This window comes from Tursiops truncatus, chromosome 12 (assembly GCF_011762595.2).
Source record: "Tursiops truncatus isolate mTurTru1 chromosome 12, mTurTru1.mat.Y, whole genome shotgun sequence".
In the NCBI taxonomy this organism is placed as follows: domain Eukaryota; kingdom Metazoa; phylum Chordata; class Mammalia; order Artiodactyla; family Delphinidae; genus Tursiops; species Tursiops truncatus.
In genome coordinates this window covers 31,107,075-31,133,454 of record NC_047045.1, presented here as the reverse complement: position 1 = coordinate 31,133,454, position 26,380 = coordinate 31,107,075, and the positions used below count along the sequence as shown (strand labels likewise).

Here is a 26,380-nt window from a genome sequence, read left to right as displayed (position 1 = left end):
GGTATCTAGTATCATACTTGGTAAAGATTGGCCATTCAGTAAAGATTTAAATAGCCAAATTACTTTTCCAAAATGGTGTACCCCACTCTAGTGACCCCTTGCCTGTCTTGAATGTTGCCTTGGCCAAGTATTCAATCTCTCTGTTTCCCCATATCTAAAGTGGAGATAATAAAAATACAGATCTCACAGGGTCATTGTGAGAATTAATTACCTGTGATGTACTTAGAGGGTGCTGAACACATAGTAACCTCTCAATAAATATTAGCTACTAATAACAGTAGTAAGAGTGTGGCAGTTTTGTAGTATGTTTTACTATGTGTTAGGAAAGTCTCCTCTCTATTCTTTTTAAACTTAAAAAAAAATCCTTGTGTATTATTCTTTCAGATATATCTTTCAGCAAGGATTTTATTAGCAGTGCCTTTATTATATTTCATTTTGCTCTGTAATAAGGCTTCCTATCTGCCCATATAGGTCTTGTTTTACATCCAAGAACATGTTATAGTTTTCTTCACTTAGGTTTTATATCTTTCTGGTTAAATTTAACCCTTCTATTTTTTAGTCTCAGATACTATTTTATTTAATTTTAATTGGTTATTGTTAATATAAACATAATTGGGTTTTTAAACATAATTAATATAAAAATAATTGGGTTTTTGTATATTTATCTTGTATCTGCTCACCTTACTGAATGCTTATAATTGTTCTAATAACTTATATCTTTTGGGTTTTCTAATGATACAGTTATATAATCTGGAAAATAATATACTTTTTCTCTCTGTTCCAGTATTTAAAGTGTTGCTACATTTAGTAGAACTTCATAAATAGTGTAGAATAATAGAGTCACAATAGGTATACCAGTTGTATTTCTAATATAGAGGGAATGTTTTTTTCTTTTTTTAATATTTATGTAACAAATATTTGCATGCCTGTTACGTGCCGGGCACTGCTGTAGGCACTGGAGCTTCATTAGTGAACTAAATAGAAATTCCTCATGTAGCTTACTAATTTTATATATTGTTTGATGTTTCTTTCTGATAAGTAGTCTTTATCATTCTCATTTGATTAAGAATATTTTTATCAAAAATGTATATTGTATTTAAAAATTTTAAAGCCTCCATTACCACACTGATCTTTTTTCTTCTTTTATTTATTAATATAATGACATGTTGAACAATCCTTACATTCTTGCAGTAATTCCTACATTTTTTTTTTAACATCTTTATTGCAGTATAATTGTCCTACATGTTTTTTTTTTTTTTTTTTTGCGGTACGCAGGCCTCTCACTATTGTGGCCTCTCCCGTTGCGGAGCACAGGCTCCGGATGCGCAGGCTCAGTGGCCATGGCCCACGGGCCCAGCCGCTCCGCGGCATGTGGGATCTTCCCGGACCGGGGCACAAACCCGTGTCCCCTGCAGCGGCAGGCGGACTCTCAACCACTGCGCCACCAGGGAAGCCCTGTCCTACATGTTTTAACTTAATACACAGCTGGGTTATTTTCCTAATGTTTTGGAGCCAAGCTTTATCACTTAGAATCCAATATTTTGGATTCTAGCTTTATCACTTACGAATTATGTTACCTTGAGAAAGTTTCTTGACCCCTTGTGCTTCAGTAAAGTGGAGATAATGATAGTATGCCTTTCAAAGAGTTGTTATGAGGATTAACTGATTTAATATATATAAAGTGTCTACAACAGTACCTGGTTCATTGTAAATATTCTTTAAGAGTTAAGACTTATCAATAGTTTTTACATCTGCTTTCTTCAATGAAATTGAGCTGTGTTTTTCCTTTTCATGCCATTTTGTCAGGTTTGGAGCTGGGATTATGACACCTTAGCAAAATGATTTGTGACACTGACATCATTTTCTTTGATCTGGAATAACTTTAACAAATGAGAATTATCTGTTAGATAGAATTTATCTATAAAACCATCTGGGTGTGTAGCATTTTTTATTGGTAGATCAGAGTAGATATCTTTAGCTTGACGTAGTTTTTAAACTAATCTGTGGAAGTCTGAATATAGTATTCCTGGTTTGGGGCAAAATTTTTACCTAAAGTTTAACTGGTGACCTGCTTTGTTGGAAAGAAGACTTTGATTCTAGTTCTGGCCCTACCAGTGACAAACTTAACTCACATAGTCTCTCAAATTCCAAGATTCTTTCTTTGTAAAATGAGAGGACTATTGTCCCTGAATGCCAGTTTAAAGATAGTGTTAGCCCATGTTTTCACTGGTCTGTGGTGAAATGACTCGTCATTTATGTGGGTGTAAAATTGTCAGCTATCTTTTCTTGGGTAGACCTATCTATTCTGAAATTATGCCACACCTGCTTTTTACTGGTGTATTTACTGTTTTATATTGCTCTGTGTGTCTGATATCCTCTGAGCAAGATGATGCCTCATTTTAAAATATTCTGATTAAATTTAACTTTAAGAAGAAATGTAGCATAGTTCATTAATAAGTGAACCTTCAGGAAGAAAAATCGGGTAAAAACCAAGAAATTATATCAACTTGCTAGGCATCTTACATCTGTGATGATTTGTAAAAATGTATTCCATGTGATGCTTTTGAAATGTCATAAATTAACATGATCTAAGTGTCAGGGAATCATTACATAGTCCACAGTTTTCTTCCATTTACCCCAAGAAACTGATAGAATATGACTACATATTTTTTTAAAAGTGTGATTTATAGGAATTGAGATTTCATTTCGAGTGGAGACCTATACATATGCATCCAAGTCTAAATAGCATCAGCTCAGCTTCCCTCAGTTACTTAAACATAGATGTGAAATCACTGTATGACTGCATTAAGTAAAATTTGGTTTGTACCATATGTTACTACCTGTTAAAGTTTGTTTTTATTAGTCTATCTGCTAAAATACCATAAAATCATTTATAAACTTACCCTACACAATTTTTCTGACATTTAGTACATAGAAAAAATTATAAAATTGATTTTCATTGATCTACAGTTGACTTACAATAAAATAAAAAATAGTGTCATCTTAGTGATATAAATGGCAAAATTCAAAATTAAGAAAAACCTACCCAGGCAGTGTTTACTTTTACAGCTTCCCAGGTCTCTCTGCCTATACTTTATTCACTTCTGTTATCTTGTCATTCTTGGGATCTGCATCAGACTCCCCCACGGGCACCAAGTAACTCAGAGGAATAAAGGGAAAAGACAACACAATCAGCTGGTCTCTTTTAAAACAAACAGAAGCCACAGCATAAGCACCTCCCTTGTCACTTAGGCAAAGCATTATGTCACCCCCTTTTCCCTTCCATATGTTCACTGCTTCAGTCCTGCACTCAATGATGTTGGTGGATGGGAGAAAACAGAGTGAGAAGACAAGATTTAGGGGATTGGCTTCTCTCTAAACCTTCCACGTAATCGCTGGCAGTACATTCAGGTGTTATAAACTGTCTTGGAAAGAAGGAATAGCAGTTGACTTCAGATGCCTGTGATGGCTCTAAGGAAATATATGAGGAGAAAAAGAAGATATGAATTTGAACTTCCTGGGAGAGGTTTTTTTTTTTAAAGGAATACATATTATCCAGTGCCACTTTTACCCTTGTTTTTCTAAACACTACATAATTATAAAATAAGAAAAAATTAGTATTTCAAAATATTGACTCTATTATAGTGTATAATCTTCAGAGAGGTCAGATTTATGATGTAGTAGAGTTATATTTATGTGCCTATATATAATTTACATTAATAAATGTAATGTATTTATGCCATTTTATAAGATTGAAGCAAATCTGTGTGCATAGTGAATATAGCTTTAGAGGATATTGGAGACCTGGGTTTTAGTCCCAAAGTTTGGGAAAACTTAACTGAATATGTTGTTTGCTGTCCTAGACATTCTGCATATTATTTAATCCTTTACACTAGTCTATTGAGTCTAAGAGTGTTACTCTTAAATCGTACAGATGATGAAATGAAGGTCCCAAAAGATTAATGTTTCCCAGTGGCACAGAGCAATAAGTTAAAGTCAGGATTTGAACCCAGATTTGGTGGCCTCAGAGTTACAGTGAAAATTGTAAGATACATAAGAGCATAGAATAGTAGTTATTCTAATAGCTTGGCTGTCTATCTAAAATAGAGCTTTTCTCTTTACTGCTTAATCCTTTTCTAATCCATAATTGGTAAGGAAATATAACATTGTAAATAAGATACACAACATTTTGATCCCGTGTAAAATGCAAACTATTAAGTTATAGTCTGTAAACATTTTCTAGTCTAAAATATCTACTATAGACAAATGGACTTTTGCCTTTTATTTTTATTATGAACAAACTTAGTTTGAAGTCTTAGTTCTGAATTTATAATAAGTTAGTTATTCAAATTACATTTAGTATAATTTAAGTAATAGTTTGTAGAGTCCATACTTAATGAACTACCTCAAGCACATGGTATATACATATATATATATAGGCCAACTCTCAATATTACACTATAGTGGGGAGCAGCATTGGAACATATAATTTCCCCAAATATTTTAGCATGTAAAGGAGTGCATTGTTGATGTCCAGGTAGTGTGTTCTTAAGTGGTTAGGTAGAGCCAGACCTATTGCAGGTCTGGTTACTCAATAAGAATGAGAATGCAGGAGAACAAAACTATAGTAGGGTCAGAATTGCCTCGTATGCAGGTAGGTGGATCCTGGTGTGCTGATGTAGCACCTCCCTGAGCCAACGGTGAAACAGGCAGTGGGCCCAGAGCACTGGTCTTCTCTGTACCTGACATTTTACCAACAAGGCCTGCTGCATTGACCACTGAGCCTCATGTGTAACCTTGTCAGACACTGGGGCTCTATCCCAGTGCATTTCATTTGTACTGCTTAATTGCTGCTTTGATAGTCAACTGTGTGAGAGCAACCTTAAAACAAGCCCCAAGTGTCATTGTCACCAATTTTTGAGCACAGCCTTTTATGACCTGGCCTAGCTCATTAAGATTTTTCTCCCCAGCTCCACTGCTTTGGCTAATACCATAGCTAGTACCCTACAGTGAGAGGAAACAGCAGTAGGATCTTGTTCAGACTTTAGGTATGGTTAAAACTGCTTAGCAGTAGGTCTGGGTGTTGATTCAGACATTATTTGATAATTTAAAAGCTGGGAAGATATTTGTTATTTCGTCTGTATCAGAGATCAGTGTCAAAAACCTCAGTCCTAGAGAGTTCCAAGGTGATGGAGGAGTAAGAGGGCGTGGAGTTCATCTCTGTCTACGGATGCATCAGGAGTACATCTACAGATGCAACAGTTCTCACAGAACACCAGCTACACACTAGCAGAAGACCTTGGACACTGGGAAAGACTGTAAAGATCCCCGTATAACTGGGTGTGATGAAAGAAAGAAGGGAGAAGGAGGAGGAGAGGAAGCGGGATGGGACCTGCACGCCGGGGGGTGGAGGGGTGGGAAGCTGAAGCAGGGGAGAGATTCCCACATCCAGGGAAGCCCCCTCACTGATGGGGAAATCGGTTGGGACAGAGGGAAGCATTTGAGGCTATCAGAGGAGGGTGAAGCGACCAATCTGTGGCAGATGGGACAGAATGAAAAAACTCAGTCCTTCTCTTGACTTTCCCACTTGAAAGATTTATGTGCTTGGGTAAGTCACTTATACTAAGCTAAAAGTTTATCTGTTAAAAAAAAACTTAGCCTATCACATAGGCTATTGAGAAGACCAAATTAGGTCGTACATGTTAACAACAACACACTTTATAAATTAGATGGACTTGTGTAAATGTGAAAATGATAGTGTAGGTTTACTCAGCATAGTCCTACACAATCATTCCCAACTTTGTGAAGTATTCTTTTAGGTCTTCCTAAATAGGAATATCTTTTCCATCATGTGCTAAGAGAGATTTAGGCCGAATTACTGCTTTCACACTTATGATCTGTTTCTGGTAAAAGGGATGTTCATTCCTAACTTATAAACTCCCTAATGGGAGGGACCATGTTTGACTGTTTACTTTTTACAACCAGTACGTAGAACAGTGTCTGGTATTCACTATAGTGAATATGTCTAGTAGATATTCAGTAAACTTGTGTTGAATGAATGAGTGATAACTCTCGCTTGTCAATTCATTTTTTCTTTATTTGCTAAGTTAGTAAGCGTAAGTTTGTCTTTCTACAGAATAACCACATCAACTAAGCAGAGGGGTGGGTGGATCTACAACTTGGAAAACTTGTAAGAAAATATTTGAACTGTATTTGTCCAGAATTTTTAGCTCTAAAAAATAGTGAAATATAGTTCTATTTGTTTGGTTAGTTTATTTCATGAGATCTTTTTCTTTCTTTAGGTATGTTTAGGATTGTGATGAAAAATCGCTTCATCAGAGAAATAGCAAATGTCTTCTTATAACATCAACCAAAAAAAGAAAATCATTAAATAACCTCTTTTCAGAGTTAGGGGTATACATTTGTTGGATTTCAGCAGTTGCGGAGCAGTAAATGTATGCCTGGTGAAAAACAAGATAGTACTAGGTGATGGAGAGACAGAAATGACCCTCAAGCTGAGATTTAGACCCTGTTTATTGCGTGATCCCAGCATAACTAGTGAAATGAGTGGTTAAATGCAGTAATTTTCTTTTTACTGAATTTGGTAGATCTTTTAGAATTGTGTAGGCAAGACTTTTAGGCAAAAGATGGGAACTTAGAACAAACAGGAAGGAGAACTTTAGTTGTACTTAGTTTCTTCTGCCATTCGTGACAAAGAAGTAATTATACTACAGTGAGGTATATAATGATTGGAAAGACTTTAAGTACCTTTAGTCCTTTTCATCTCTATTCACAAGATTCTTATTATTTATGATAAACATTAACTGCAAGTACTTCTTTAGCCATACATGATGATGTATGCTCATGAGAGGAGGGCTATAGAAATTTAACTCATTAAATAGACTTTTAAATACTTAAAAGGAAAAAGCTTTTATTTTGAAATAATTTTAGACTTACAAAAAGTGGCATAAAAAGTAGGTTTGCCTACTATATGCATATATTTTTCCTGAACCATTTGAAAATAAGGTAGAAGATATAATTCTCTTTTACCCCTGAAGGGACATATACCTGCAACCTATTCGTAAACACTTGTGCCATGGGCTGAACTGTGTCTCCCCAAAATTCATATGTTGAAGTCATAACCCCCAGTACCGCATAGTGTGACTGTATTTGGAGGTAGGGCCTTTAAAGAGGTAATTAAGTTAAATGAGGTCATTAGGATGGGGCCAAATCCAATATGAGCGGTGTCCTTATAAGAAGAGGAGATTAGGACACAGACACACACAGAGGGAAGACCATATGAAAACACCGGAAGGAGATGGCCAGTTTCAAGCCAAGAGGAGAAGCCTTAGAAGAAACTAACCCTGCTGACACCTTGATCTCAGACTTCTAGCCTCCAGAATTGTAAAAATTAATTTCTGTTGTTTAAGCCACCCAGTCTATGGTACTTTGTCATGGCAGTTCTAGCAAACTAATACAACTTACAAAGGATAGCATAAGGATAACTTTTTAACATATTGCATAAAAAGTGACTTCAAGAGAAGTCCTTTGCATTGTCTAAAACAATCTGGATTAGTGTTAGGAATTTGAGCTTATTTACCTTTTCTTTGTTTGGGAAAAAATATCTGAAGTTGGGGGTGAGATGGGGCATGATAGGTAGCTCAGCAAGAATGTCATTCTGTTGCTTAGAAAAAACGTCTGAAGTTGGGGGTGAGATGGGGCATGATAGGTAGCTCAGTAAGAATGTCATTCTGTTGCTTAGCAGCAGACAAGAAAACCAAGAGTGTTTTTTTAAAATTTGGAGTTATAAATGGAACACCTGCATCCAATTTTGATTGCCTCACTTCAAGAATGATAGAGCATAAATTGAAAGGATCTGAAGTAGTGCAAAAACTGATTATAGGTATTGTAGGGGACTAGTATATGACAGTAATCCATAAATGTGGTTCAGCAACTGTTTACTTGACCTGCTAGGCAGGGATGACAGTTTCAAGGACCCCACTGCCTTCATCTTCAGGAGCTAGAAGACAAACAAAAGTAGCTGATCTCTACTTCTGTTGGATATCAACACTCTCCTCCTAGTTTCTTTTTTCTGTGCCAGTTTATCCAGCAGAGTGAATATATAAGTAAAAATGCATACCACCCTGTCTGTTAATGAAAGCACCTGAGCTTTCCCACAAAAGATACATAAACTGTCTTTTGCAAACAGCATGATTTGATTTAGTGCCACGAATTTGCTTTCTGACACATAGATAATGGTATTCTCCTGACTGCGTTCTTATTTGATTTAGAGAACACATTCCTGTATATTGGTAAGTAGAAGCAGGGATGGTCTTTCTTTTAGTAGAGCAAGTGCATTTAACAGACTTAAGGAAAGGAGTGGCCTCTCACCAGAGCCACTGCTTATTATTAACTAAGATGGAACAATTGAAGCAGGAAGATCCTACTTTGGTCACCTAAATTGACTAATGCAGGCTGTCATTAGCTGTCACCTGAAAGGCAGTCCATTTCAGACAGATTTGTTTAGCTAGACAACATATAAAACAAAAGATATTAATAATTACTTTGTTCTTAAACAGAATCAAGAATTAAGATTTTAATAACTTTTACTATATTATATTCTAAAACTAACAAACTTTTAAAAGTCTTTATGTCTCCAGGCAAGAATATGTCTCTACTTCTTTTCTATCCTGGATTGCTTTATAGAAGTGCCAGTGGGAAGTACCAGGCCTTTTGGTGGGATTGAGTGTGTGTGACCTGCATGATGGGCTATGATTCAGTCACAGTTGAGAAGCTTCTTGGGGGTCAGATTCATTATCATCCACATTCATGACAGTAACCAGTATACCGGGTATAAGAAATCTACCTGGTAAGGACACATTCATTAGAGATAGCTGATTAACACATTCTCTCACTGTTGGCATGTCACAGGGGAAACCAAATTACAGTTATAAGACCTGTCTGGTGAGTTCAGAATGAGAACAGTGAGCATTAGTTATGTGACTTCAATGCTTAAAGGCATCAACACAAAACAGATTGATACCATCCTCTTAACAGGAAGGAAAGACATGCTTTTGGAAGAAAATAGATAAAGTCTTTGGACCAGTGCACCCTCTTCAGCTGAGCATCGTTTAGATGAACAGTGTCAATCAACCAATGTGTGCTTCAGATTCCTATGCTCCCTTGGTGGTCCAACCCTTACCCCTCTGATCAAAATATTCTTTCTTTTATATAGGCAGTAAGGTTACAGTCAAGTCCAGCCGGTGTGCAAACTGCCATGACTTTTTGACTGCACATCTCTGCCATCATCCATCATGGGTTGATATGGAAATTGATCAGTTTAGTCATCTGTGAGCAAAGATGTCTTCAACTGTATTATTATAGGAGAGATCCACTACAGTGGTAAAAATAGGCTCTGAAAGGCGACTACAGGGCAAGGCAAATGTGTGTGATTTAGTCTTAGGTTTTGTTCTTTCACACATACGGCTTTTTGGAATTTAACACATTATTTGAACCTTATACTAAAATTTCTGAGACTGTGGTTTAGGGTAGGTCTACAGTTAGGTTTAGAGAACTTCCCTTTTTTTTTCCTCAAAGGCATGTGTAAGAGTTTATTAATTTATGTCATTTATGATCTTGAACATTCTCTTTTTAGAGAACAATCAGAAGTCTTACTTTTCTACCACAATGCTGATCTTCAGGTTTAACCTATAAAAGACAATATTATTTTCAAGTTGTGATTATGTATCAGTATATAAACTATACTGTATTATATATTTAAACTGTATAAAAGGACAATTTGGTTTATAGCAAATATCTATAAGGTAATTGAATTGAAATATTCTAAATATAGTTAGTTTCAACTACTTTAAATAGGTCTTAAAATACTTCAACTTTTACTCTATATTTCCCTTCCCCAAATTTAGAGATTGGAACACGGGGGCAAAAAAAAATTAAATTAGAGAAAGAGAAATTCATACATATATGTAGCTGGATCTTCAATTACAATAATTGAGTGATTGTGTTCTTAGGATTTCTTTGGTGGTATTTCTTCTGTAAATTTATAAATTTTCATTTAATCAGCATACTTTTATAAAATCCTATCTCATTACTTGTAGTTATTGCTGTGATATGTTTGAAATATATCATCAGTGAAAGTATACTTGTGATCAGGTGATGTCACTAGTCTCTCTGTTTTAGCTGGTGCATGTCTGTGATATATAAACATCTGTTTCTTTAAGATGCTTTCTAGGAATCATGGTTTGTTTATTTGTTTGTTTTTTGCCGTGCCATGCAACATACGGGATCCTAGTCCCCGACCAGGGATGGAACCTGTGCCCCCTGCATTGGGAGCACGGAGTCTTTTTTAATAAATTTATTTATTTATTTATTTATTTTTGGCTGTGTTGGGTCTTCGTTGCTGCGTGCGGGCTTTCTCTAGTTGCGGGGAGAGGGGGCTACTCTTTGTTGCCGTGTGCGGGCTTATTGCAGTGGCTTCTTTCGTTGTGGAGCACGGGCTCTAGGGGTGAGGGCTTCAGTATTTGTGGCGCATGGGCGTAGTTGCTCCGCCCCATGTGGGATCTTCCCAGACCAGGGCTCGAACCAGTGTCCCCTGCATTGGCAAGCGGATTCTTAACCACTCAGCCACCAGGGACACGGAGTCTTAACCACTGGACTGCCAGGGAAGTCCTTAGGAATCAGGACTTAGAGAAATACAGACTTGGGATCCTATCTTCCTATACTGAGTGTTACAAGTAAGGGTTGTATTCTTTATTAAAGATAAGCAACAGTTAATTTTTAACTGCAAAAATTTTTAATTGCAAAAATTATTAATTAGTTATAATAATTATAAACCTGCATTAATATAAAATATGAACACAGCATTGCATATGTGGTTTATGTAAGGTCTCATTATAAAATGTTTATGGTATGCATAATTATAACTCTACTAAGTTACAAATCTGGAATATCTAAACCATTTATGTGAGTATAATAAGTATCAGTTATCACTTTATTAAGTATTTTTGCTTAGCACTTTAGTAGTGTAGAGCATAGGAGATTTTGAACTTTATGGGTAGCATCTCTTAAAAAGCTGTCAATGAAAATTTGAATTCCTGCCTTCTTTTACCTCTTAATAAATTTCCTTGTAACAAGTAGAGGCAATAATAATTCTCTATAACTTAATAGTTATCCATTGGATTTTGAGGCTGCTGAACAGAGTTAGTAGGTAAATTTTAGGTTGAATATAAAAGGGTTCTTTATTTCTTTTTTTAAAAAATATTTATTTATATTTTGGCTGTGTCAGGTCTTAGTTACAGCACACAGGCTCTTCATTTTGATGCGCAGGCTTCTCTCTAGTTGTGGTGTGCGGGCTCAGTAGTTGTGGCACGCAGGCTCTCTAGTTGTGGCTCACAGGCTCAGTTGCCCGGCAGCATGTGGGACCTTAGTTCCCCAACCAGGGATCAAACCAGCATCCCCTGTATTGCAAGACGGATTTTTAATCACTGGACCACCAGGGAAGTCCCCAAAGGATTCTTTCTTTATGAACATAAATCCTACTACCAGGTGCCAGCTTCACCTAGAGTATGTTTTGAAAATTTTGTAAAAGAAATTAACATGGAGCCAGTCACTTCTTAGTGACTCCGGTTCCACAGTGATTTAAATAAGGTTGGCCTTTGTTTAAAAATTGCAAACTCATTTGAAAATGAATCTGCTGCATTGCATTATTAAAGCTGCTAACTATTTAAATTGTGTTTTAATTTTATAGAGCTACTCTTGTGCTTATATTGAATTTTACAGGTCTAACCAGCAGAATTTGTCAATTTGGGAAGCTAAAAGATATCTTAAGTCTTAAGTAAAAGGTTCATAAAATTGTTCAGTTTTTATTTCTGAATACCTTTTTTTGTAGTATGCTTAATATAGGTTTAATCCATCTATTTGTGTGTTCTAAAAGGGTAAAAGTGATGCAAGTACTCGTTAAGGTAGAATTGTTTTCTTAAATTGGGGGTGGGCGAATTCTTTCTGCAAAGGGCTGGATAGCAAATATTTTGGGCCTTGCAGGCCATATGGTCTCTGTCATAACTATTCAGCCCTGCTGTTGTAGTGTGAAAACAGCTATAAACAATACATAAATGAATGGGTGTGCCATGTTCCAATAAAACTTTATTTACAAAAACAACCAATGGGCTGAATTTGGCCCATGAGCAGTATTTTCTCAACTGCTCTAAATCACTGAGACTGTGGTCTCTCTAAAATCAGGTCATTTTATGTCTGGAAGTGAAGAGGTAGTTTCTCCTTTTTGCTTTAGCATCAATAGTAGTACTTTAATTCTGAATACTAATAGCATAGAGAAAGAAGATACTAAAGATATTCTAGGAGGAAATCGGTTAGCTGGATTTGGAGAGATTGCAAGCTGATCTATAGATGTGTACTCTATACCTGGGTACTCCCACCGTCTCTGGCTTATCTTGAGCTCTGCTGGAGAAAGTCAGGAAACTGTTAACTTGTGCTTTCTCACCTCATTGCTACCAGTCAACCCTTTTATTTATCTCTATTTGACTCCTTGTTACATTCCTCACAGCATCCCTTCCAAGGTCATCCTTATCCCCTTATAGCTTGGTCTCAGCATTTGATCTCACATCTCTTATTTAGCAAAGATGTGTGATATTCAATATGAATCTCTTACGTTCTATGTTAATTCCTTTTTTAAGGTAGGAATGAAAAATGATAATTCTACTACTAAATGAATTTTTTTTAAATAAATTTGTTTATTTTTTAGATTTTATTTTTGGCTGCATGCGGTATTTGTTTTTCTCTTTTTGGCTGCGTTTGGTCTTCGTTGCCGCGCTCGGGCCTTCCTTAGTTTCAGTGAGCGGGGGCTACTCTTCGTTGCAGTGCATGGGCTTCTCATTGCGGTGGCCTCTCCTGCTGCGGAGCATGGGCTCCAGGCATGCAGGCTCAGCAGTTGTGGCATGCAGTCTCAGCAGTTGTGGCGTGCAGGCTCAGTAGTTGTGGTGCACGGGCCCTGCCGCTCCGTGGCATGTGGGATCCTCCCGGACCAGGGCTCGAACCCGTGTCTCCTGCATTGGCAGGCGGACTCCCAACCACTGCACCACCGGTGAAGCCCTAAATGTATTTTTAATTCTCAATTTAATATGCAGACTGTATAAGTTATTGTAAAATATTTGCCTGAATAAGTATAATAGGCCATTAATTCCTCTTCTACGACTTGAAATGCATCTACCCTTACATAGGTGTTTTTTAGATACATAATTATGAGAATATTAATTCAAAAGTGATCATAATGTATAGTAAAGTTATGTAATTTTCAAGCATGTTTTTAAACCCTGAGTCATGATAAAGGTCACTTCTGAGAAAGTATGTGAATGGATGGAGGGATACACAAATAGAGTAGATAAGCAAAGAAGGCAAAATGTTAAGATTTGATAAATCTGAGTTGTGACTACATGGGTGTTTGTTGTCTTGGACTTTTGTACTTGTCACATATTTGAGGTTCTTCATTGTAAGGAATTTAAAAATAAATGACCAAACAATTTCCATGAATCATGAATGAGGTATATGTATATGTATTTTTTTAATTTAAAATTTCTTATCCACAAGAGTATGTGGAATCCTCTCTAAAAATTCTCTACTATGTTCTGGATCTTGCTCTGGGAAAATCTTATAAAACAACTTTGTGATAAGATCTGGTACTTTAATAAAAACAAACCTAATGTCATTTTCCCATCAGTATGTTAAAATAGCTAAGTATTATGGAGAATCTGAAACTTATCTTCATATACCTCTTCTGATGTCAACATTCTGAGAGCTACATGGCATTGTCTTATAAATGTTATAAGTTGTGTTGAAACTTAAGCATAAAATCAATATAAACTTTTTTTTTTGCTTAAATTTTAAAAAATGCACAACAGTGAAACAATTAGTCTTAAGTTTGGTACCAATCTAGGGCCTATTATAACTACTATTATTTTATTTTTGCCCTAAGTTTATTTTAAATGAAGTACTTTGTTACTTTATTTTCTCAATAAGAATCTGAATAAATGTTTTGTGTTGTCATTGGCACATTCTTCAATCCCTCCCCAACTGATAATTTTTTCACTTCTGAACACTAGGAATAGATTAAACAGAGGCTGTATAATATCATCTTAATTTTGTTAGATATGATTTATTTAGTTCAGATGTTTAGAAAGTTTGCCACATGTTTGTGTAGTATTTTTTTTTAATTTATAAAAGGAAAAACTAAAAATCTGAATGCTTTGCATTGCTCGTTTTTAAATTTTTCATGGCAGGCATGTCATCAAGTGAAATTTTGACTGTTCAGAGATATTTCAGGAACCATGATTATGTAGCAGTCTCGGACACCTTTGGGTTTCTTTAGTGGTGAGACCGTTTCCATTGCACAGGATGGATGGGCTGAAATGGCAGGAACACGACTAGAAAGTGCACGTTTCAGTTAGCATGGTGCTAGTGACAGGTGCTCGATGGCTGTTGGGATCCTTGTCAACAAAGAGAATTCTTTGACATTAAAGTCACGGGCTCAGTCCTGATTTGGGGTGGCTATTGGCAGTTCCATCAGCCTGCAGCTGATCAGTGAATGTCAGAGCTGCCGCTGTTCTACAGTTGTCACCAACCCTTCGTGCTTTTTTTTTTTTTTGGAGCGAGGGAGGGTTGGTTTAGCTTGTCTTGTTCAGTCTTCACCAGGCTTTCAAATTGCTTACGTTTGGAAAATGCACTGAGAGGTCATAGGGAATATAGGTGTCTTTAGGGCATGCAAAATCATATACAGAGTGAGGACTTACTACGTGGAGACAAGTAATGATTACCTTGACTCCAAGCCAATCAATGGTGTGAACACCTGGGGACTCATTAAATGGCATTTGTGGTGTTTGTAACCAAGGTTTTGAGCTCTATTTCAGGAAAAGCAGTGACAGCCTTTAATGTCTAATTGACCTCTTCTCTTTGTTTCACTTTCTTGTCCTTTCCTTATTTGCCTCTGATGTGGTTCCTGATGGCAGCAAACAGCCCTGCTCAGCGTTTTGAACTTCTGTTCAGAGCTTCAGCACCTCAGTTTGGGTAGTTGTGTCATGGTAAGTATTGGAAAATTCTTTATTCTCAATTGCTGCTTCTCTTTTTCTTCCCATGGGTGACTTTTATCCTGACCCTCCCCACACCCACCCACAGCTTTTCAGATTTATGGATAACTATGTGCAACCCGCTTTAAAACATTTTTCTTAAATGGGAGAATTTGTCTTTGACAGTATTTATCTGTGAGAACAAGGAAAGGAGTATAGTGTGGTGCAAAGAGTGTGGTTCTGCCTCAAGCCAGATGTTATCTCAGACAAGCTATTTAGCTCTCTGGGCTTCTTTACAAAATAATATATCAATCATACCCAAATGCCAGTAGTCTGGTAAGTTTTTCACAAAGCTAATTTTAGTTTTTGAGTTCAGAGATTATTTTCTGGAAATGCTGATGATAGTAGATAGGTTTATTTTGTTTGTTTCACTGTCCTTACTGAGTAAGATGAAAAGATGGACACCAACCTATGTTGGAACTAATTTCTTTAAAACGTTACTGGTCTGTGAAATCCAAAAACGTAGGGACTGTTGGAATAAATAATCTTGAAACTCCTTTCAGATATAAAATTATAATTTATATGTCATTGGAAGAGTTCATGGGATGAATTAAATGTTTTTCAACTAAATTACATGGTTAATAAATAAGACTGGCACTCAAGGGACAGGAGAACTCTGTGTGCGCGTGTGTGCATACGTGTGAGCCTGTGTGCGTGTGTGCATGCATGCACACTCACAGGAAATGCATCTCCCAATATAACTGACTGTGGAGCGATCCATTCCTCTTTATTTTCTTACCTGCCCCCCCATACCCAAAGCAGATTCAGGAGATCCTAAACCATTCCAGTTTTGCATCCACTTATTAGGAAGACCTGAATAAGCAGGATGGTTGCAATATCGGAGAAGTTTTTAGGCCTTATTAAACCCCATGTATGGGCTCAGGCCCATCCCGGTCTCTGGAAACAATCTGAGAGCCCACTAACTCAGCATTAGGTTTCCCTTCTGGTCAACTTTTTACGTTAGTTAGGCATTTCATGGGCTTCTGTTGGGTCCTTCTAGTGGCTCTTCTAGATGGGCTCAGTGACACTCCATGGCACTTTCTGTGACAACATACGAACCAGTTACTGTCACTTGGACTTTGCTTATTGTTAGCCTGCCTTCTTTAGATTGGTAAGGACCCTGCTTTGACTTTGGCCAGAGGTATCTTATTCTGCCTGTTAATTACCTCCGCATAACCTAGAGCAGCATTCTCTAGAAAAGCAGGCCTCTAATCACAGACACTTTCGAGTTGGAATTATGTATGTTTATAGTTGGAGTTAGGTGTAGTTGAAGTCAGCATTTTCCTAAGTTGACCTATGGAACATTAGTCCTAAAAGATATTCAAGTTAAAAAGTTGTGTATTGTAGGGGGAAAGATGGGGGAATAGGAATTCTGGGTCTAAATTAGGAAACGATGCTCCTATATCCTCCCCCTGGAGTTTTCAATGGTATGTCCTACAATAAAGAAACAGTTTGCCTTTGCTTAAACCAGTGTTTTCCAACTTTACCTGACTAATGAGCCCATTTTTTCATGTTACATCTATTATTATGTAATATGGTATGGGAAATGCTACTTCAGATAAATAGGCCATTTTTAAATTAAAGTATGTAGTTACCAGTATTGTTACAATTGATATTTATTTGCCAGGAAATGAAGTTTTAAGGACTTGACATTCGAAGTTCAGAAATACTGCTAATATTGCTGATACTGCTACTAACGTGATGATTGAAACATTTCATACTGTCACAGAAGTACTGTTCTTCACAGCAGGTCTGGGTTCACCAGGACAGTAACACAGACAGCTCTTGGTTGATACTTTAGTACCATGTTTATTTCAGTTTCTTTCCTGTCAGCTGACCAAAAGGCAGGATGATTCATTTGATATTTTATTTTTGACTATCAAAATAATAGCAATCAGAATCATGGGTTTTGGAAAGTTTTTAATTTGCTTCTTCCTAAAGAAGCTAATTGGCTGCACTAATGATCAAAGCTACAGTTTTGTGTTGTTTGGGTGCACTCACTTAAGAAGATAGTTGTATTTACCCAAATCGATTTCTCGTGGTCTTCTGCATGATTGTTCCTGCAGAACCTTAGAAATCATCACCACTGTATCTAATCTATCAGCTCTTTGGTTCTGACTCAAAATATAGCCCCCAACCTGTCCACTTCTCCAATGCCACTGCTTCACCTTGATCCAAGACCCAGCATCTCTCCTCTGCGCTAGTGCAGGCCTCTTCACTGGGCTTCCTCCTCCATTCATACCCACCTTAGACCATCCTCCAGAGTCCGGAGGGGTTTTTGTTTTAATGTGAATCATATTTGTTTCAAACCCTCCATTGATCTCCTTATAGTTAAAATAAAAATTCAAAGTCCTTCACAGCCTGATGGCCTGGCCCCTGCGTAGCTCTCTGGCTTCACAGCCTGCCCTCTCTCTCACTCCCCTTGGGCCGTGTACCCATCATATTTCTGTTCCTTGAATGAGCCACGCTCATTCCCGGAGATCCCGGCAGCCACCACTCCCTCCCTCAACCTCTGCCACTCTGATCACTCTCATGTCACCTGTTCTATTGTTTTACTTATCACTCTCTGAATTTATTTTGCTCATTTATGTGTCTGTATGTCTTTCCAAGAAATGTGAACACAGTCTTTTTTTTTTTTGATTCACTGTTGCTCCCAGCACATCGGAGATGAAAATATGAATAAACAAATGGACAAAAGGAAGTAATCATTGGAAATGTTTGCTGTTTCGTTTCCTTTTGACTTCTGATGATAATGCTGATACCTGATTATAACAAAATCAAATGAAACTCCTAAAAGAATCTGTTTAAAGAAACATTATTAAAACATTCAAAGCCCATGAACTGAAATGTTTAATTCTTGAATAGTAGAAGCTTATCCCACGATCATGAGGTAAATCATTGGACACCTCCAATAACTGACAGCAGCTAACTTATCACAATCTAAATTATTTTTCAGGTTGCATTTTCAGTCCCCAAATGCCTCCTTTAACCCAAAACGAGTATCCTTATTAGTACCATCAGCATATTCACTTACTATTTTAGAGCCTAGCTAAGTGCATACCTTTATCAGGGAGATCTTACATATCAACGTAGCAACAGCTACCGTCAAAATGGGAGGCATACAAGGACAATACATAATCCTCAAATTCTTTAAGAGGGACTGAGGATTTCAGACTGCTTTGGGATTTCATTCATTAACGTCCTCTGTCTGGAATTCTGTTAAATGGATTTTTAAGTAAGTGATTACTCTCGCTGTTTTACGAAACGGTGGCAGGTCTGTGAGATGAGTGGGCACATCTGTGTTAATGACAGTGTGGGTATGTTTGCACAGAAGCAAACAACAGGAGATGATTAAGAATGCTTTAACGTGCTCAAAACAGTTTGTGTTTCTGAGCATAATATGGGAAAGATTGAAATTATTTGATTTCCAGATTGAAGACTATGACGTGATAGCTAGCATGATAGGAGCCAAGTGTAAAAAACTCCGGACTCTGGATCTGTGGAGATGTAAGAACATTACTGAGAACGGGATAGCAGAGCTGGCTTCTGGGTGTCCACTTCTGGAGGAACTTGACCTCGGATGGTGCCCTACTCTGCAGAGCAGCACCGGCTGCTTTGCCAAACTGGCACGCCAGCTTCCAAACTTGCAGAAACTCTTTCTAACAGCTAACAGGTCTGTGTGTGACACAGACATTGAAGAACTAGCATGTAATTGTACCAGATTACGCCAACTGGACATACTAGGTAAGGATACAATCTATAAATTTCTTTTAAAGCCTTGACATAAAAACTAACCTCAGACTTTTTATAGGGAGAAAAGAAGTTCTTGGATACAATAAAAATGTTGTCCTGATAATTATAACTGTACTTAAGTAAAAGAGTGAGGGCAGTAGCAGAATTTTATAGTTGAACCTATGAGAAAGCTCTAAATAACCATAATTCTTGGTCTAGTAAGAAGAGTGAGAATTTGTGTGAGCTGTGTTCTCTATTATTATTATTGACAGATAAGAAGTTAATCCGTTTGTTTAATGAATTCAGGACACACACACACACATATGGCTTCTTGATGTTAAATTCTTGATTAAGGAATCTTGTGAAATTTCCATCCCTGATGATTCTAGTTTTTAGGAATAGTTCTGCCCTAAGGCAGAGCTATTGAAAATCCTTCCCAGTGCTGGGATTCCTTGTGTCTTTTTTGCAATTTACAGCCAGAAACCCTGTGATATTTTGTTACTTCTGACACTGGCCGGAAGTGCTAGCAACGCCACGGTTGTAATTGCCCACACGGTGGCGAACCCGAATAGCACTCGCGCTGTGTTGCTAGTGATCTATTAATACTAGCAGATTAGTCCTTGAAGTGCTAATTATATCCTTTACTGTTTATTCAACATTCAACCAAAGGGAAACCTGAAGATTTTCAACACTTACGTTTGTAGTTTCAGTTAAAATCTCTCCACAGTCCAGGCTTATGGTACATTTGTAGATGTTGCTTATATAGTTGCATGTTACTTATTCAAGTTCCTTGTAGGCAGAAATTCTTGCTTAGAAATTTAGGAAGGGGAAACTAGGCATATGGGATTAACAGATACAAACTACTGTATATAAAATAGATAAGCAACAAGGATATATACACTGGAATTATATCAAGTGTCTTATAATAACCTATAATGGAATATAATCTGCAAAAATTACTGAATCACTGTGCTGTACACCTGAAACTAACACAATATTGTAAGTCAACTGTACTTCAATAAAAACAAATAACATTTTAAAAATCAATAAAAACAGTTGACTGAAAAAACTTAGGGAGAAATTCTTGCCTATTATATGTACACTTTAGGCTAGATACTTCATCTGTGTTATATTCTCCTTAACCTTCATCGCTCAGGAAGCTGGGTATCATTGTCTTTTCATAGATGAGGATACTGGAGCCAGCAATTAATATGTGGCAGAGCAAGGGTTCACATACAAGGGTTTTGTCTCCACAGTCAGTACTGTCTTTTCAAAACACCACACCACTTACCTTGCTTGTTTCTTTGCCTGCCTATCTACCTTCCCGCTTGAATTAGCCTAGACTTTTTTTTAATAAGGTAATTATTTTGAAACATTCAAGAAAAAGTCATGAATTCACAGGGACAATGAGGAAAGGCAGTCAAGGGCCTTTTAAAATGATCACTAATTGCATCAGGCTTCACTTCAGAGGATGGTGCCATTGTTGTTTAAAATCTAGTTTACAATTCTCCCTCCAAAAACCCTCAAATAAACCCAAAAACATACACTTGAGATGGAGAGTAGCCAGTATCTGAAAGAGATGCTACCAGAGAAGTCGGTAACACTGATCCCAAAACAAAAGCACAGTTGTGATGAGCAGTGGGTTCCGTTGTCAGGTGGCCTAAGTTTGGTCTATAAATGTATGAATTACTTGACAGAGACATAAAAGAAAAGCAGGTACGAAGTATAAAGACTTCTTTTTGAAGACATTTGTGACTTTCATGAGCGTAAGAGCAAGGCAGTATCATTATTTATTATGTCAAATCTAATTACCGATGCAAGACGACTGTCATGCGAATATATTGGAACATCTTATTTCAAATATAAAGAGCACAATAAAAAGTAATATCACTAGTAGTCAATAATTAATATTGTTAACAACAACATGACTGTGTGCTTTATACTGTTCTGAGCATATATTAACTGATTTAATCATCACAACAACCTTATGAGGTAGATATTATTATTAGCCACAGAGGAGGAAACGGGTGGAAATAGGTTAAGGGATTTGCCCAGGGCTCATAACTAGTAAGGAATCTGGACTTGAACCAGAGTCTATGCTTCTAACCACTGTGCTATATTTTCTTTACTTTTATTGTTGTTTTTGGTCTCCTTTCATCGTTTAGTGTTAGAATCCTTATTTTTTTTTTAAAAAAAGGATTCTTAGTTAAACCATGCTGATATTCATTATTTTATTTGTCATTTTGTGATTAGCACATATGAATGTTAAGTGGCAAATCTTCGTCATACTAAACGTACTTATCGATCAGTACAAAGCCGAATAAGACACAGTCCCTGTCTTCAGGAGTTGAAAACCTAGCAAGAAGGAATAAAACAAGCATATAAGTAACTGTAATGCAAGCCAGAAGCAAGTCCACTTTGATGGGGCTCAAAGAAAAGAGAGTATATATATGATCAGAGAAATAAGGAAAAGCCTAACTTAAAAGGCTAATTAATAGATATTTGAAAGGTATCCTTAAAAAGTGAGCAGGAAATTGGGGGAGAAGGGCATTTTAGGCAGCATGAATAGCATGAAACGAAAGCAAAGGTGTTAAAAGTACAGAATATCTTGAGAGAATAGGCAGTCTAATTTGATCTAGAATGTTGGTATAATGGAGGGTATCCTGGAGAGTTTTGAGCACCAGGATGAGAAGTATGCACAAAATTAAACAAGGAAGAGGTTTTACTGGGTTTTAATTAGGGATATGAGTGATATTATTTAGAGCTGTGTTTTAGGAATACTTATCTGGAAATGAGTAGTAGGTGAATTGGAGAAGGAAGAAATCAAAATCAAAGAGATTAGCTTCAATAATCCATCTCACGAGGGTCTATACCAGGGTGATGGCATCGGACAGTTAACCACCATTCCTTCATTTTTTCATTCATTACACACTTATTGAGCATATACTATGTTTGGCATTATTTTAAACACTGGAGATATTCAGTGCCCTGAAGGAGCAAGCTGACTGAAAACAAAATTGTGTCCTAAGTGGATAACAAAACAACAGCACAAAGTACCCTGGAAACGTAGGACAGGTGACCCTAGCCCAGTTAAATGTTCAATCTCTGACTTCCTTCCCTGGCATTCTCTTAGGCTTTAGGAACTCCTAATTTATCAGGAAACTCAGATTCTAATGACCAAGACTGGCAAATAGAAAAAAGTCACAGCCCTAGGTGAAAATCTCCACAGAGCCAAATGGCTTAGGTGAGGTTCTCTGATCTTATATAACAGAAACCCCCTCAAGATAACTTAAGCATACGAAAAAGGCGATTATTATGAAGATACAGGTGTCCATCTCAGATCCCATGGGTAGAAACTGGGTATGGTCAGACCTCAGGAGAGACTGGAAAACCATCAAAAGGCGAGGAAGCTTTTTTCTCTTTTTCGTTCCTTCTCCTATCCTGCATACTCAGGCCCCTGTCCCTAAGCCACACCCTCTGCCGCTGTACACTTACAGAGACGTTTGTGTCTGCTTCTCCCTTTGGTTTTGCTTTGTTCTTTTCTTGTCATGCTGGCCATCTCTGTTCCTCTGGGTACACATGGCTAAATATAGCAGCCCTGACCCAGTTTTCCATGTCTTTAGTTCAAGAGATCAAATGGGCACTGGAGGCTTTACTGAATCCCAATTCTAAATTCCCAGGAGAATCTGCATTGGTTTATCATGGGGCCAATCGCAGCCAGGGTAGCAGTATAGTTACAGCTTCTGGTAGAAGTATAGTTACTTCTCCCTTCTCATGGCGGGAGGGGCGAAGAAAGGATTTCTCAGAGAAAAAGGCATAGACTAGTGTTTCAGAACATTTAATCCCCATCCCAGGTATATATGTGTAATACGATTGTGATGATTTTTTTTTCTCCTTAGAAAAGCTATAGTTACAACAGATGACATCTTAGAGCCTAGTGATATTTGGTACTTATTGAGTGCCTGCCGTGCATCAGGTGCTTTACATAATTTATATGATTTATAACCCATCCGAATATCTCATAATCACTTCAGATTTAACATGGGCTAAATAGTACTCATCTTCCATCATTTGTCTTCCAGTAATGACATTTTATACCTACCACTTACTGTAGAACTTATCAAATTGTGTTGTAGTTATTTGCTTTCAACTCTAGTCAATGAGTTCCTTAAGGCAGACACGTGTCTTACTCATCTTTGTATCTCCAGTGCCTGAAACAAGTTTCTGCAGGGTAGTTGCTCAGTAATTGCACTGCATGGAATTAGAGGTTGAATCATTAAGTATTGCTGTCTGATTTGACCCATGGGTTCAGGAAAATGAGATGTGCGAACAGTTTTGAACTGGGGTGAACAGAAATAGGAAAGTCTGGAGGAGCTGATTGGAAAGGGTAGGAGGTAGGAATGAAGATAAGAATGGGTAGAGATTGACAAAATTCAGGTCCTAGATACCAATTTGGCTGGGAAATTTATTTATTTTTTTAACAGGACTATTTCAATATGAAGTCTTGTTTTAAGAAATGTTTTTAATTTGTAAAAGTCTATTTTAAGTGTATTTTAAATAATAAAAAGGGACTTTTATCAGGATATTATATGTGTTATATAATATTTTGTTTGTTTTTTTTTAAACAGGAACAAGAATGGTAAGTCCAGCATCTTTAAGAAAACTCCTGGAATCTTGTAAAGATCTTTCCTTACTTGATGTGTCCTTCTGTTCACAGATTGATAATAGAGCTGTGCTAGAACTCAATGTGAGCTTTCCAAAAGTGTTTATAAAAAAGAGCTTTACTCAGTGACTTCATATATGTCTTATAATAAAATTAATTAATGTGCTTTTGTAGGGTTTTGTTTTGGGGTTGGTTTTGTTTAGTTTTTATAATGGTGGGAATATCTTAAGACATTTGTGGATTTTAAAGAAAAATATGGACATGTCCATTAAATCATTAAATCAGTGATGTAAACAAATGTTTTCACAAAATATTGTAAGCACTTTCCTTCAAGAATATGTGAGTGGCTCATATTATTTTTGTCTTATGTTAATCAGTGATATTGTGCTTTAGTCAATAACTAGATGTTTAATAAAAGAGTAATATGGAAATATTTTAACTTATTTTGAAAGGAGCACTTTGAACAATAAAATATCATGATATTTATGCAAGAATAAAGTTAATTTTTCACACTTCCATGTAAAGATGCCTTATTAATTATAAGCCTTATGACCTGGCCAGTATTTCTTTTGGTATGTACAAAATTGTCAGAGTTGGTTGGAGAAAGAATCTTACTTTTTATCTGTTAAGATTATATTTTACGTTGATACACTAATTCTTCAACTTGAAAGTTTTCAGTTTTTCCAGTTTTCTTCTGATATATTTATCTATTTTACTACTGGATAATAACAGTAGTAAAATATGGGCATAATCAAGAACACGAGGTAAACTATTAAATGAAATAGTTTTCCAGCTGTTCAGCAGATGCCTTAAAAATTTGCCAGAGGGAAAGGTTTCAGACTTCTGAATTATATGTGGATTTTATTTTATTTTATTTTCTCTGCCCCAGCACCTTAAATAATTAGAAATCAGGGACAGTGGAGAAAACAAAGCAAACAAACATTGTTTTGTCAAATAGTAAATTGATTTAGTTCTGCTGCTAAGAAAGTAGACAGAAAATATTTTCTGGAATGAAAAGGCAGGGCTGTTTTGAATAGCAAACTAATACTAAATATATAGTGTAACAAAATTTATTTTCCCACACAGGGCAAAATGTTAATTTCCAATATCCACACATCCTAGAGTGATCCCGTAGAACTCTGCTGTCCAATACAGCAGCCACTAGCCACATGTGGCTATTTTATTTAATTTTAGTTAAATTTAATTAAAAATTCCATCCCTCAGTTGTACTAGCCACATTTCAAGTACTCGGTAGTTACCTGAAGCTAGTGGTTATCATATTGGACAGCACTAGTCTAGAATTTCTTGCTATAAGGTGTAGTCATTTAAGAAAAAGCATATTTAGTTTAAAAATTAGCACAGTTAATATATATCTCTAGGAAATTTTTGAGGATACTCTCAATAGTACATATCTGAAAGCATTTTACCCCCAAAGTAAAGCTAGTGGATTTATACATATGGAAAATAGTAGGCATTCAGTAAATAATGAATAAGAATATATTATTGAATTAAGCCATATGTCAAATTTTAAAATTATAAGTGTTATAAATTACTAGTAGTACTGTGTTTATTCTTTTATAGAATATAAAGAATGTAATACGTGACATTTAAAATATTAAAATAGTAATCCAGTCTCCTCCACGTAAGAAACCATTGTATGAGAGCTGCTGTCTTGTTGGTATGCCCCACGATGTCTTCTATTTGATGGCAGAAGCAAAGGGCAGTTGGAAAAGGGCTTGGTTATCCTCTATTATTAGCTTCATGCATTTGGATTTTCTTTTCACCCAGGAATGAATATTTTATTCAGTGGACGTTTTAGGAGGATGAGATTTATAATTGGACTACCAACTGGGTGAAGCAGTGCTTTTGTCTTAAGCTAACAGCTGCCATTGAGTTAATACTTACTTTGTGCCGGGCACTCTTTCCTGTGTTTTGCATTTACTAACTCAGTCCTCTTAACAACCCTGTAAAATAGATACCATTGCGTACTCCCATTTACAGGTGAGGCAGAGAAAGATTGAAGAACTTACTCATGATTCCATAGCTGCTAATGGCAGAGCCAGCAGCATACAGACTCAAGCCATCCAGCTGTAGAGACAGTTCATTCAGTCCATGCTTCTAAAAGTGTCCAGGTAGTATCTGGCTCTAGAGCAGAGGTCAGCAAAAAATTTTCTGTAAAGGACCAGATAGTAAATATTTTAGGCTTTGTGGGCTAAGAGGCAAAATGGAAATTACTATGTAAGTACTTATGTAACTAAAGAGAAAATGAATTTCCACAACATTTTTATTGACAGAATTCAAAACATAAGAATAATTGAGAACAGTTTTTTGTATTACAGTTCTACTAAGAAGAAGAAAGAAATACTTTGGGGGAGGACATTTCACTTAATTGGGATTCAATGTTAATATTTCTTGTCATCAAAATTGATTGTACATATTCATCTGTTAATGTTGATCTATAGTAAGATTTTACATATTTTGTTTTTGAAAATATCTTTTCATACAGATAAGTATTGCCAGATACTTACATTAATCCACGAGAAGATGATTTTCATGGAGCATAATTATCACTTGGAAGGCATTGAAAGAATTCCATTAGGTTCTTTCTTCTCTTGATATTTTTCTTTTAGAATGTTATTACATTGCAGATTACTCACTTCCCGACTCACTTCCTGGTTGAAGGTTAGGTGGAAGCTCCTCAATTGCATAATTGAATGGATTTTGACAAATGGGTATTTCCTTTACACTTGCATTGAGGTCCCGGACATATCCTTTGAGCTCAGAAAGTATATCTGCTGCCAGTTCATGTGAGAATAGAGCTCCTGCCGCTTAT

General features: G+C 36.6%; 1 protein-coding gene across 3 annotated transcripts in view; it reads left to right on the top strand.

Annotated features, from left to right (window-relative positions):
* The window catches only part of FBXL4 (F-box and leucine rich repeat protein 4), a 67,609-nt gene extending 43,550 nt beyond the window's left edge, over window positions 1-24,059 (top strand). For all 3 annotated transcript variants that reach the window (XM_019929457.3, XM_019929458.3, XM_019929456.3), the window contains 3 exons: window positions 15,036-15,107; window positions 18,584-18,896; window positions 23,513-24,059. In XM_019929457.3, coding sequence (XP_019785016.2) covers window positions 15,036-15,107; window positions 18,584-18,896; window positions 23,513-23,676 — 549 coding nt within the window. In that variant the 3' untranslated portion in view covers window positions 23,677-24,059. The remainder of the gene's footprint in view (window positions 1-15,035; window positions 15,108-18,583; window positions 18,897-23,512) is intronic.
* The last annotated feature ends 2,321 nt before the right edge of the window (window positions 24,060-26,380 follow it).